The sequence below is a fragment of the Terrapene carolina genome, unplaced genomic scaffold, assembly GCF_002925995.2.
Source record: "Terrapene carolina triunguis isolate 2854851 unplaced genomic scaffold, T_m_triunguis-2.0 Scaffold148, whole genome shotgun sequence".
NCBI classification, from domain to species: domain Eukaryota; kingdom Metazoa; phylum Chordata; order Testudines; family Emydidae; genus Terrapene; species Terrapene triunguis.
In genome coordinates, this window is record NW_020664499.1 from 7,266,520 (window position 1) to 7,279,229 (window position 12,710).

The 12,710-nt window shown below is 38.2% G+C and overlaps 1 protein-coding gene across 2 annotated transcripts in view; it reads right to left on the minus strand.

Annotated features, from left to right (window-relative positions):
- LOC112106601 (adenosine kinase) overlaps positions 1 to 12,710 on the minus strand; it is a 572,976-nt gene that overhangs the window by 376,132 nt on the left and 184,134 nt on the right. For both annotated transcript variants that reach the window (XM_026653751.1, XM_026653752.1), the window contains exon 4: positions 1,188 to 1,266. In XM_026653751.1, the coding sequence (XP_026509536.1) occupies positions 1,188 to 1,266 (79 nt within the window). The remainder of the gene's footprint in view (positions 1 to 1,187; positions 1,267 to 12,710) is intronic.

Genomic DNA, 12,710 nt, shown 5'->3' on the forward strand with positions numbered 1-12,710 from the left:
TGTAGCTCAAGTGGTAGCAATATGGACTCAAGATCTGAATATCTTGGGTTGAAACTCTACTGATGGTCCACATAGTGGTCCTTATAAGAGCACGTGATAAAACTCCTATTTTTCCAGTTCATTTTCTATTTTTTTAATTGTTTCACCAAATTTACAGGGTGAAGAACAATCTTAAAACAGGTTTTATATCAAAAATGATTATAATCTGAATGATGATGTGATACACAACAAAACATAGGGGTTCACATTTCAATCATTGGTCATACCTTTCAATTCCTTGTGTCAAAAACTGGTAGGTTTAAGGTTTGAAAAGTGTGATGGCCCTAGTGAAATGGCAGCCATATTTCCTAATGGTTGTCTATGGCTGCTATTTTTTTAGGGGTATCCCTCCCAGTAGTAAAGTAGGGGTCATCTTTACCTAGGACATAAACACCTTCAATCTCATTTGGTAGCTGGATTCCCACTGTAAGTTATGGGAAATGACAGTCCTTCTGAGTAAGAGAAAATTGTGAATATAACTGTAAAGCAAAACGAAGCTTAATAACTTTGCTGAATTACAATCTAACTTCTTCAAAATATCATTTGAAGGTATCTGGCAATATGTTCTCTACATGGGAAGTTTGAAGAATAACAAACCAGCCATTAGTTAGTAAAAGAATTCTAAATAAAAGTTGCACATTTTAAATTATGGGATTTATGCAATACACTTTCAGATTGTGTGGTGGGTGTATCTACAATTGTACACACAAAATGTATTACTAGATTAGCTTTCATTCACTACTATATAACAAAATACATTCTCTGTTATCAAAGTGCACAAAACCTACCTTGGATCAGTGCAAGCCCAACTTTATGATATTCATACCTCTAAAATTCTTCTCATGTAAAAAAAAATTCACTTCAATCATTTATGCACAAGTTATAAGCCCTTACCAAATAAATGTGGTTATAATTGAAATGTTGCAACCTGAACAAGAACAGTGCAAAAGAAAAAAAGAAAAGAAAAAGAAACATTAAAGTCACTTCTAGAGTACAAAGCTCAACTAATTTTAGGCAACAGACTAACGTGCACTTGCTGAGTAATGTTTCTGGGCAACATGATAAGCAACTTAGAACAAGAAGAAGTTGTTTAACAGTCAACACCTTTAGAATATTTTACAGTTAATTTCTTTTAAGGAAGAACAAACCTGGGCCACTTTAACAGAATTTTGAGTAGAGCCACCAGCATGATATTCTACGTTGAACTTTTTCACGAGTTCTTCAAACCTGTAAGAAAACCACAGGGGTTCGGGGGGGAGGGGAGGGGACAGGAAGGGGGGCAGAGAGAGAGAAAGGAAGTCAGATTCTGCAATTTTTCACAGTGAAAAACTATATAAAGCATCTAGATTAGAAATGTATGAGATCAAGTTATTTGTAAACAGGAAATTCAGACATATTAGCTCTTTTACAAGGTGCTAGCTGAGAAAACGCAGACTAAAATAGCATGCATGCACAGTATGTGCACTAAGCAACTGGCTAAATGACAAAGCAAGCAATATCAACTTGATTTCGCTCCCTTACAGTTATATTGTAAGTCTATAACATTTAAAGAATGTCTTAGGAATACAGCATCTGGAGCTTATGCATGATGATAATTAACTTTCAAGCTTCTAAAGTAGATGCTCACATGTAAAAGAAAAAAAATTAAAGGAAACCAATGAGGAGGTGCTGATTCACACTTCCTCTAGCTAAATACATAAAAGTTCAATAATAAGATATTTTATCTGCTTTAAAACTGTAGTCAAATAGTGTGCACTCAAAATGTAAACAATATTTTAAAGCATGAAGTTTTAACTTGTTTGTCAGGTGTTGGAACTTTATAAATAGATCTACTGCTAGTTTGAGAAAATCTGGATATAAAAGATAACAATTGTAAAATGTGCGTAAATTGTGGCAGAGCAGTTCTCTGTCTTTCAGTTTTCTAGTCCTCTAAGTTGGGTCACTGTGTAAAAATAAATAAATTAATATAAAAGTTCCGCTGTCTAAATGTTTTGAAAGAACACTTGCTTTCACTAGCAAAACTTATTTTCACAATATAAAAATATGTATAAAGACAGCTTGATTACTTTAAAAGGAAAAGTCACTGTTTTTAACATAGCGTACATAACAATTATGAGTTAATAATATCTGGTTCCACTAGTTAGATCTGGTGCATAGCTACCACTGAAATAATGAAAGGGACTTTGTTAAAAAATGCAGTGCAAGTTGAATTGTTTAAGTTCCAGAAAGGTCGATAAATGGTCAGTACAAAAGTAATGTAAAATTTTAATTAGGTTTGGACTACCGTCAAGAAAAATCCCAGTATTCAAGAGAAATATAGTGAAACCTGTCTTAAGGGACCACTCAAGGGACCAACTAAAATAGTTTAACAGAAGTGGTCTTCTAATAAAGATGGAGCAGAAGAGTATTCTATCCGTTTGTGGATTCTTTGTGATCATCTCTTAAAATAGGAGGTTGACTAATAAGTGTATTCTCTTGCACAGGGGTTCTCAAACTGGGGGACGTGACCCCACAGGGGGTCAAGAGCTTATTACATAGGGGTCACGAGCGGTCAGCTTCCACCCTCAAACACCGCTTCACCTCCAGCATTTATAATACTGTTAAATATACAAAAATGTGTTTTTAATGTATAAGGGGGGGGTCGCACTCAGAGGCTTGCTGTGTGAAAAGGGTCACCAATACAAAAGTTTGAGAACCACTACTCTTGCATAAGTTTAAATGAAATACATTTTCATACAGTGTGCATGTTAGTTTTTTCATTATTGTCTCCGTGTTCATATACCAACAGAAAACACTTTCCCCTCGTTTTAATGCACCTAATTTTCAAATAAGTTAGGCACCTCTCTAATCTTACAATAAATACTAGTAGCGGAAATCCTGTGCTGTCACAAGAATGTAATTTGAAAAGTCAAGTGTGTAAAAAAAAGCTGAAAATGGCTGAGAATTTAAAAATAGGATGGCAACACACTGTGAATCCAAGGGATGATTGAACCAGATGATATTATAAACAAAAAGAACTCTCAACCATGCTTGTAGCTGTTTCCATTGTTTCACACTGACTCAACTGACATTCTAGGTTACAAAGTGATTTGGGGGTTATTATGTATGCTGGTTGTGTTGATTTGTGTAGTCTCCCTCATAAAACCAGTGAAATGATTGCATGCAAAATAGCTGCAGACTAAGGATGGTGACTGGATGAGTTACCTCTGATATCACAATGGTCTAGGACAATGTACCCAAACTTTACTTGTCACGCCCCCCCCTTACTACTAGTGGAATCTTTCTGCATTCCCCCTCTTCCATTACTGCACAGTTGGCTCAGCAGAGGAGCTTGTGCTGAAGGTGGAGCTGGGGCTAGAGGTAGAGCTGGCCTGGGGGGGGGGGAAGGGGGAGCTGAGGGGGAATGTGGGCAGAGCTGAACTGGGGACGGAGAAGGGGGTGGAGTGGAGCTGTGGCAGGGGCCAGAGCTGGGCACAGAGCAGGAGGTAGAGCGGAGCTGCAGCTAGGTAGTACTCCCTTCCTGCCCCCTGTGGGGGCTGGCCCAGGCCCTGCCACGCCCCTCCCACATTCCTCCACGCCCCCCTTGGGGTGCACGCTCCACAGTTTGGGGACTATTGATCTAGGATCTTGGCATGGCATAAATACATGCATACTGTAGCTATACACTGCATGGGAGTAATTTGTAAAATCAAAATGGCTGAAAACTTAAAAATGTGATCGTAACAGACCACGAAACCCAGTGATGACTCAACCCGGTGAAATTCTGAACATAAAGAGCTCTCAACCATGCTTGTGGCTGTTTCCATCGCTTCACACTGACTCAATGGACATTTTAGACTTCAGAGTGACTCACAAAATCTTATTATATAAATACAGATTACCTATAATACAACAGTGAAAAAGGAATAAACATCACCCAGAAAAGTAACTATTAAAAAAAGGCATATTCTTTCAACATATTTGCTAATGCGAAAACACAAATGCCAATGACCATGGTCCAGATCCAGTATATCTATCAGAAAGAGTTACATTCCATTCTGTCTTGTGCTCAATAACCATAGTGAAAAATAAATTTTTATTGAAAAACTTGATTTGTGATGTCAGAAGCAGAAAACACTGCCTGATTTTCAGATCTCAGGTTGAGTTTCCAGGGCTATCAGATCAAATATATCATTTTGAATGGTCAGCTAATCAATCTGCTGTACAAGTAATCAATAAATATGGACTTCCACAATGTCATTTTCAAAGTCAATTATTTTATTAGTCATACGAATATGAAAGTTACATTTCCGAATGTTCATTACATTTATTTTCTTGGGTTGACACTCTCCTATAATAGATGGAAAACCTTGTTGCACAGTAGTTTTACTATACAATATCCAGAACAGACACTTCCTATCCTATGACAGAGGCTCATGTCACCTTAAATAAATAAATCATAATCAATAGGGTCTCTTGATTATTAATATCTGTGCTGCTAAGAGGCTGCTGCTTCTCTTATGAAATCCATTCACAGACTACTTTTATAAGATGTAATACCTTAATGATTCTACAATAGTTTCCTCTAAGTCATGTTTGCAAAGTATTTTGAAGATGGAGGCAATGACTAGTTAAGGATGAGCTGAGATGTACACTGACATTAGATCTAAAATCCCTGGCTTACTTTTAAAATTTGGCGCATTGACTTTTCATAGAAGAATTTTATTTTTCTGGTTTTGTTTTAATTTTATATATGAATATACATACATACACGCACAAATAAAACTTAGCAATGTGGCCATAGGAAATATCTAAAAATGTTCACCTTCTGCACCTTTGGTCCTGTTTTCCTTACATTTTCTTTAAGTAACTTATCTCTTCAGTCTCTCACAAATACGTTAAGTAGTGGAATTTAAAATATTAAAGGTTTTTAATTTCTTGCTATCGTTTACCTTGTTTGACGTTGGAGGAGTACAACAAGAGAAAGGCAAAGGAGAGCAGTAGCACAGTTCAGTTAAACCTTTTTGCCATTGTACTGAGAACTGAAAGAGTTGTATGGAGGATGGATTAGTGAGAGACTGAGAACAGTTTCTATCTGACAAAGTATCTGCTATCACACATTTTGGTTTGCTGATTTATATGCCTTCTGGAGAAGAGCCTGAAGAGAACTATTATAAGGAAAATGCTGGAAATGGAAAGTTATCCATTAATATTAAAGTAGTCAAAACTGTAGCTCCCACCACCCTTCATTCAAGAAGAGTACTACCTATGTGTATAATACTTACAACCAGTTATATAGTACATACTATTAAGTACTGGTGGAATTCAATCATCTTTATCAAATAGTAGATCATGCACTGGAGTTAAGTTTAAACACTAAGTTGAATACAAATTAAGCTTCTATTGAAGTCCACTAATTGTGTCCAAATTTACATCTAACTTTACAATATTTAGACTCAAAAGCCTCAACTAGTTAAGTTCAAATTTAGCAACTGATATATAGTTTTTTTTATTTGAACATATTTTGTTTCAGTTAAAATACTTACCAAGACAATATTTTTCAGGTTTGGGGGGAAAAAACCCTATCTGAACCATATCAGCCACCCTGTCACATACTTCTCTATAGCATATGACATGGGACATAATTGTCCAGTAATTACTCATGTACTTCAATACTCTGTTAAAGGTCAGAGTTATGATCTTTTTATTTCTACAATAATTCTCCATTTAAAATGTTTGAATAATGAGATACCCATCCTAGCAAACTAACGACAGGCAGGCAATTAGAAAGAATCACAAACTAAATTACTACATATGCTTTTCACAGTCATCCACACTACTAATTATCTACTAATTGTATACCAAGCAATTGCAACCTCTACTGATAGCAAGTTGCTGAGGGAAAAAAGCAACAACAATATGTCTCATAACAACCACTTCTCAAATAAAAAAATGCAACAACAACATGAACTAACAATGTTTTGGCAAGATTTGTAAAATTAAATTTGTAAAATTAAATCTTACATTTTCTATCAGTTTAAACGCTTGGTACCCAATCCATATGGTTAATTTTTGTTATTTGTGCATCTATGAACATAGCAATTGAAATATTAACTCCTTTACCTGAAAATACCTACTAGTACAACTGCTTTGGGGACTGAGGGGTAACTCAAGACTACTTGTATTAATATACAATACTAGATGCCCTGCCGTTTCTCTTTATTTAGAGCTGTGACTTCTAGTGCATTTAATTACTTTATTCTGTCGTCTGTGTGATAAAGGTTTGGCTATAACAAAGAGGATGGCTTCTAAACCAAAATAAATATGCAGTAACTGGCATCAGATAAAATATTGCCTTTAATATCTCAATCTCAAGGTGACAGCCAGCAGAGAGTAAAAAAATTACTTTCAATTATTTCATTGAATTAGGCATGCAGACAGTGAGACTGACTACTGCCCTTCACTATTTCAGTCAGAAGTATTTTAAAAAACACCTCATTTCATCATGTTTTATATAAAAACATCTTCAGGGGCCTTGAGTGAATATGCCAATTCAAAGAAAATGCGTACAAATGCAAGAAAACCCCTTTTGCTGACTGTCTTCAATGTCATGATGTAAGGCTGTTATCAATGAAATGTGTTAATTTATCCACAAGAGTCCATTAACCAACTACTGACCTGAAACTTAAGAATGACAACTGGATTTCATCTTTAAATTGGATTTTCATTTTTAAAAATTAACATTTGGACAGACAAAAAAAATCAGTACATGATCAAGGGACCATGGGGAAACTTCTTGTGCCATTGTCCGCACTATACCTGGCCTATGAATAGGGAATTCCATGCCACAGCGGTGTCAGTCCAGCACCTTTCAAGAGTGTTAAATTTGCTTTTCTATATATTTTTGTTTTTTGGGGAGGGGGGGGGGGAAATCAGCTGGAGCAACTGTCTGTCAGGCCAGTGGATACCAAATGCACCTTGTGTATGTGCTAAGTGAACTGTTATCATGTTTGGGACAAATTCAAGAAAATTAGAACGTTATGAGCTAGACTAATATTGCTGTTTCTGCTGCAACTGATGGTCCTTCTGAATATTTCCTAAGTCTCTTGGCATATCTGAGAACTCTGGTTCCTTTGTCGATCTAGCTGTGGTACTGCTGATCTGCTGATCAACAATAGCACTGACCAAAAAGAATGTAAGTATGTTAATGTTTTTGTAAACAACATTGGCAATGATATCACATCTGTCACTTGTTTTTTTAGAACTGAACTGCTAATAAAACCTGATGCTGAAGGGTATATCTCAACAAGAGACTCACTTTTTAGGAGACTTGGAAAGCAGAAAAAGCAACTTAATGAGAGTACTGCAATTATTCAGATTTAATTTTTATACTGCAGTAGCTAGCACCTGCAAGCCACCCAGATCAGAGCCCCATTGAGCAAGGTACCATTTTTAAAAACATTTGGGAAATGTCAGTCCTTGCCACAAAGATCTTAAATATAAAAATCTACTTAGGACAAAACCAAAAAAGTAAAGGTCAGCCAAAGTTGGTATCCACTTATTGTCATCTCATATCTTCTGTCTATCCTCACAGTGAAGTGTAAGACTGAATGAAAAGGGGTATTCTTGTTGAGTTTAAAGTGCATTAACTTCCTGGAATGGAGTATCCAAAAGAATACAAACAAGACAAAAGGTCCTAAGTGACTTTGGAACCCAAGTCCCATTTTCAAGAGTGACTTAGGCACTTAGGAGCTTAGATCCCATTGACTTCCGAAGTCTATTTTGAAAATGGGCCTTGAAGTTATAGACACACAGTATGGCTGCCAACATTACTACACAAATCCTAATTTTATTTTGCTTAAATATGGGCCTGATTCTGTTATGCACATGTGTCTTGCACTAGACATGTCAGTCCATTGACCTTAATGCAATTACTCTTAATTTATATTACTGTAAGTGAGGCCCTGTAAAATCAAAATCAGGCCCTGTAAATCTAACATGGCAAACTCACTTAGGTATGAATTCCAGTCATTTATTTGTGGATTAGATGAGTAAAATTAGCATTTTACCATCTATAAAACAATTTAACCATCTTCCTTTATTCACACATATTGTAAACATGGAATAATTGATGATCCTCCTACTGCATATAGATTTATATCCTTCTGGATATTTATATATAAGGTTACGTTTTTCAAAAGTGCTTAAATCCCATTTCAAAAGTGATTTCGGCACTTTGGAGCCTAAGTCTTATTGACTTCTGAAGTTGTATAAATGAGTATAAAAAACAGATCTAAATACCATTCTCCACAAGCTACATACTGAGAAAAAATGCCTGAGAGAAAGACACTGTTGATGCAGATGTCAAAGGCCACTTTATCTTCAAGAAGTAAAAAGAAATGTAGTTTCTTGTTTTGCAGCAATATGGGTTTTCTTGGCTATTTTCTGAACTATTTGCTTGTTACCCAGGATGACTCTATAGCACACATCAGCAGGGAGTCACATTTTAAAGATCAGCTGCCTAAAACCAGCTGCAGAGGAGGAGGAAAAAAGTGTATTTGTAACTGAGGATGTTTTTTTGGTTAATTTGTTTTTTTTCTGTTTATTTTGTATGTTAGAAATTCAGGTCCTGGATAACCTATTTTCCCCCAGATATTTTTAGTCAGATTATTCAAATTGTTCTGTTTGTTTTTGTTAACTCAAAATGCCTGACGAGCAGTTAGGAGGAAAGATCTTTGTTAAAGGTTCAACATCCTTGCAACTTGCAGCTTTAATAAGATAGCAAAACAATGTTTGTGTAATATATATTACATTTACTGGATTCATTTAGTCAAAGGTAATTATCTCACCTTCTCTGGTTGCCTAACATTTTCAGTTGCAAGAACAGGTCATGCTAGGCACAGATCTCAATTTACTGTATAGCAGCAAGGAGAACCCGACTAACATCCCAATATCCTCATGTCTAATCTTACCATTTACATTTTTTTTTAAAAATCCATTTAAATCTTCAGATGAAGCAATGAGTGACAGAACATCTAAAGAATCAGCATTGTAAATCAAAGAAAAATTTCTTCAGAGTGTGATAACATTCCTACAGGAGCTAGTTAAGTGATATTAGAAAGTCGGTATTATGTGGTTTTTAGATAGTGTTACCATTTCCAGTTTTAAAAAAACTAGTTAAAAACAATCCCAAAATCTAATCATCTTATTTTTCAGGCAATACTTGCTACTTTCAGTTACTCATATATCTGGTGACTCTGTCATCATTCGTGTCCCAAGTTTAATCATTTCAGGATAGGCAGGTCCAATACAGCCAGTCTCTAACATAGACTATATAAATTATGTAAGCGGGGGAATGGTTTCGCTATTGAGGGGAACTTTTTTGGCTTCTGCACTACCCCAGTGAAATGGGCTAGCGGAAGGATTTGAGTTTTTGCTTTTACTTTTTTTATCCAGAGGCCTTTCTGCCCTTGAGGACTTTCCTTTCACTTTTTTGTCTGGCAGAGTTTTCGTAACCCCGACAAGGCTGGGCCCAGGATTTTTGGGGGGCTCGACCCCCAACCCTGCTGTGGTTACCTAGGACAGGGGCTAGGGTGTTTTCACTCTGGGGTGCTTTCTTCACACTGGACACTTTCCTGACCCACTGATTATTTTATACAATTTAAAGCAATCACAAGTTATTTAATTAACAATTAATTTAAAAAAGAATAAGGAAAAATGGGAAAGGTTAAAGGAAAACACATTACCCCGCTTTGTGGCAGGGAACATTACAAGCAGTGTTTTTGGAATGTTAGGGCAGTTTACAGTCTGTTTCTTGTACGTCCCAGGCCTTTTTCTCAGGCCCTGGCTGTGCTGCAGGGATGCTGCAGGTTGGACACTTGCTCTGGTGGTGGCCACACACCTCCGGGCTTTGGGTGGTGGGACCCTTCTCTTTCCAGCGTCAGCTCCCCGTCAGGTTAGGATTCCCCTCCCAGTTCGGCCTGCAAGGACCCTTGGCTGGGAGTGTCTTTCTGCGCTGGGCCCTTTGTCCAGGGTCCCCCCTTGGCTGGCCCCAGGTGCTCACCGCACCCGGCTTCAGACTATTTTAGCTCCAGCCCCAGCTCCACTGTTTTAGCACCGGCTCCACTTTGCCTCAGCACTGATGCTGATGCTTTGCCTTCAGCCCCCTGGGCTGCTTTTCTGGCCCCTCTGGCTCTATGGCTGCAGTTTTGCTTCCAGCACAGGATTTGCTTTTCCTGGGCTGTCTCTCTGGCTCTGTGGCTGCAGCTCTGCTTCCAACACAGGTCTCTGCTCTCTGGGCTGCTTTTGTGACTCCGCTTTCAGCTTTGACCTGCTTTCTAGGCTGCTTTTCTGGCCCCTCTGGCTGGCACAGCTCTGCTCCCTAGCTCAGCTTGGGCCCCTGTTCTTTTCCTAGCTCGGTCCCACTCTGCCTGACCCAGGCAATTCCAGCTCACACGGAGGACGAGACCCACCCTTGCCTCCTTACTCCCTGATTAGCCTGCCCACCCTGTTAATCAGGCTGACCTGGAGCATTGGCCTCGCCCCATTCTTTTAGTGCTGGGAGCTAGCCAACCAAAACACCCCCACTGAACGTTAGTAAGCGGACAACAGTCCCCTTACACTTACATACTGTACATGAGACAAAAGTAATCAGTAATCTACCACTTCTATGAGAAAAGTAAATCAATAATTTGCAATAACTGGAAATGAAATTTATAAATACAGTATTTCAGTAACAAGAATTTTAATATGTTGTTGAATATCTGAATTCACAGAAGAATGAAGGGTCATCATCTAAGTTCCCTCTAAGCTGTGCAGCCGTGTGCAGCCTATTAAGCGCCACACGGCACTCAGGGCTGTGGCAGGGAGAAAGGACTCTCCAGCAGCCCTGGAACTGCCGTGGCGGGGAGAGGAGCCCGGTCCCTGGTGCCAACCCAGCCCGGCCCTGCCACAGGCATGTGAGAGGGGCCCCTCCACTGGCCCCAACCCAGCCCAGACCTGCCGCGGCCAGAGGAGAGGCACTCCTTCCCTGGCCCCAACCCAGCCCAGCCTGGACCTGCCATGGCCGAGTGAGAGGTGCCTATCCCATGGCCCCAGTGCCGGAGCTGCCACAGCGGGGAGAGCCGCCTCTCCCCCACAGCCCAGGTGCTGCTGCGGGGAAAGAGAGCTTGGGGGATCCTCTTTCCCCGCTGTAGCCTGTACCCCAAACCCCTCATCCCTGGTCCCATCCCAGAGCATGCACCCCCAGCCATAGTCCTCACCCGCACTGCACCCCAACCCTGAGCCCCCTCCTACACTCCGAACCCCTCAGCCCCACCCCTGCCACATGAATTTTGTTATGTGCACCAATATGGAGGTGATGTGTCACATCACCTCCATATTGGTGCATATAAAATTCATTCCACACATGCATGGGAAAAATTAGAGGGAACACTGGTCATCATAACTGATTACTAAGAAATCAACGGAGACAGTTTTCCATATGGTGTTCATGAATAACAATGGACCAAAACTAGTCCTATAATTCAAGGTAAAAGTTTATTACCTTAACTGCAAGATAATAATTAAGAAGTTTTTTCTTCTCTTTCTTTCGTTTTTTTTTTTTTTTTTTTTTTTTTTTTATTTTTTTTTTTTTTTTTTTTAAGTAAAATACTACCACGAAAGGAGGACATTTGATTTTTTTTTATATTCTAAGTAAGTAGAGAAGTTGTTGATTATATTAAAATTTCAGCTTTGGGTTTCAGATTTTAAATCCCGTCTAAGACAAAAAGTTAAAACACATTAAATGAGTTCATCCCTAATCCTCTCTGGACTTTTGTCCACGTCTCAAAATGATCTCAAAGCTTGTCACAACTGGCAGTCACTGCTCAAGGAGAGACCTGAAACAGCAAAAATGTTGCATTTCAGAACTGAGGTGCAATGGCAGAGCTACAAGGGAAAGTTTATACAGTACTTCGCCGGCTATGACTGGCTTTACCCAGTGCACTCCTGATTTTCCTATACAATAGATTGATCCAGAGTTAAAGTGAAAAAAAACCAAGCAAACCTAGATTTATGTTGCAGAACAAACAAACAAACAAACATACAAAAAAAGATTTACCACTATGTTCAACTAGCAGCATAGAAGAGTCAACTTATTTTAGGAATATGATGGATAAGTTAAAGTTGAATGTAGCTGATTATGATCTTTTTCAGTCAAGTTCAAAAAACAGTGACTCTTCATGGAAGTATTTACTACTGCAAACTAGAATTTCACATTAAGTATTTTCCTAACCATCTCATCCAAACAAACAGCAAATTAAAAATAAATAAATAAATAAAATTCAGTAATTCCAAACAGGTTAGGCTTATGAGTACCAAATGTTAACAGAAGAAAGAGAAAAAATGCATAGGCAAATTGTAAGATTAATAGCTTTGAAATATTTTACCACAAATGTTAGCGAGGTTGAAAAAAAAAATGCACTTAAATGTCAGTTTGATAAAAGCCAAAAGAACATTTCCCACATATGTTTGCATTTAGGCACAGTGAAACAAGATGAAAAAAAGTAACAGTCATTCAAAAGTAAGGTTAAAACGTCAGCTCTTAAGGATCATGATTTAAAGGCATTTCTCCAAGTTAATTTTTTTTTTCTTTCTTCAGTAGAAAGTCAGGCAGCTTTACATAAGTGTTCCTTGAAAAGCCCTAAAATATG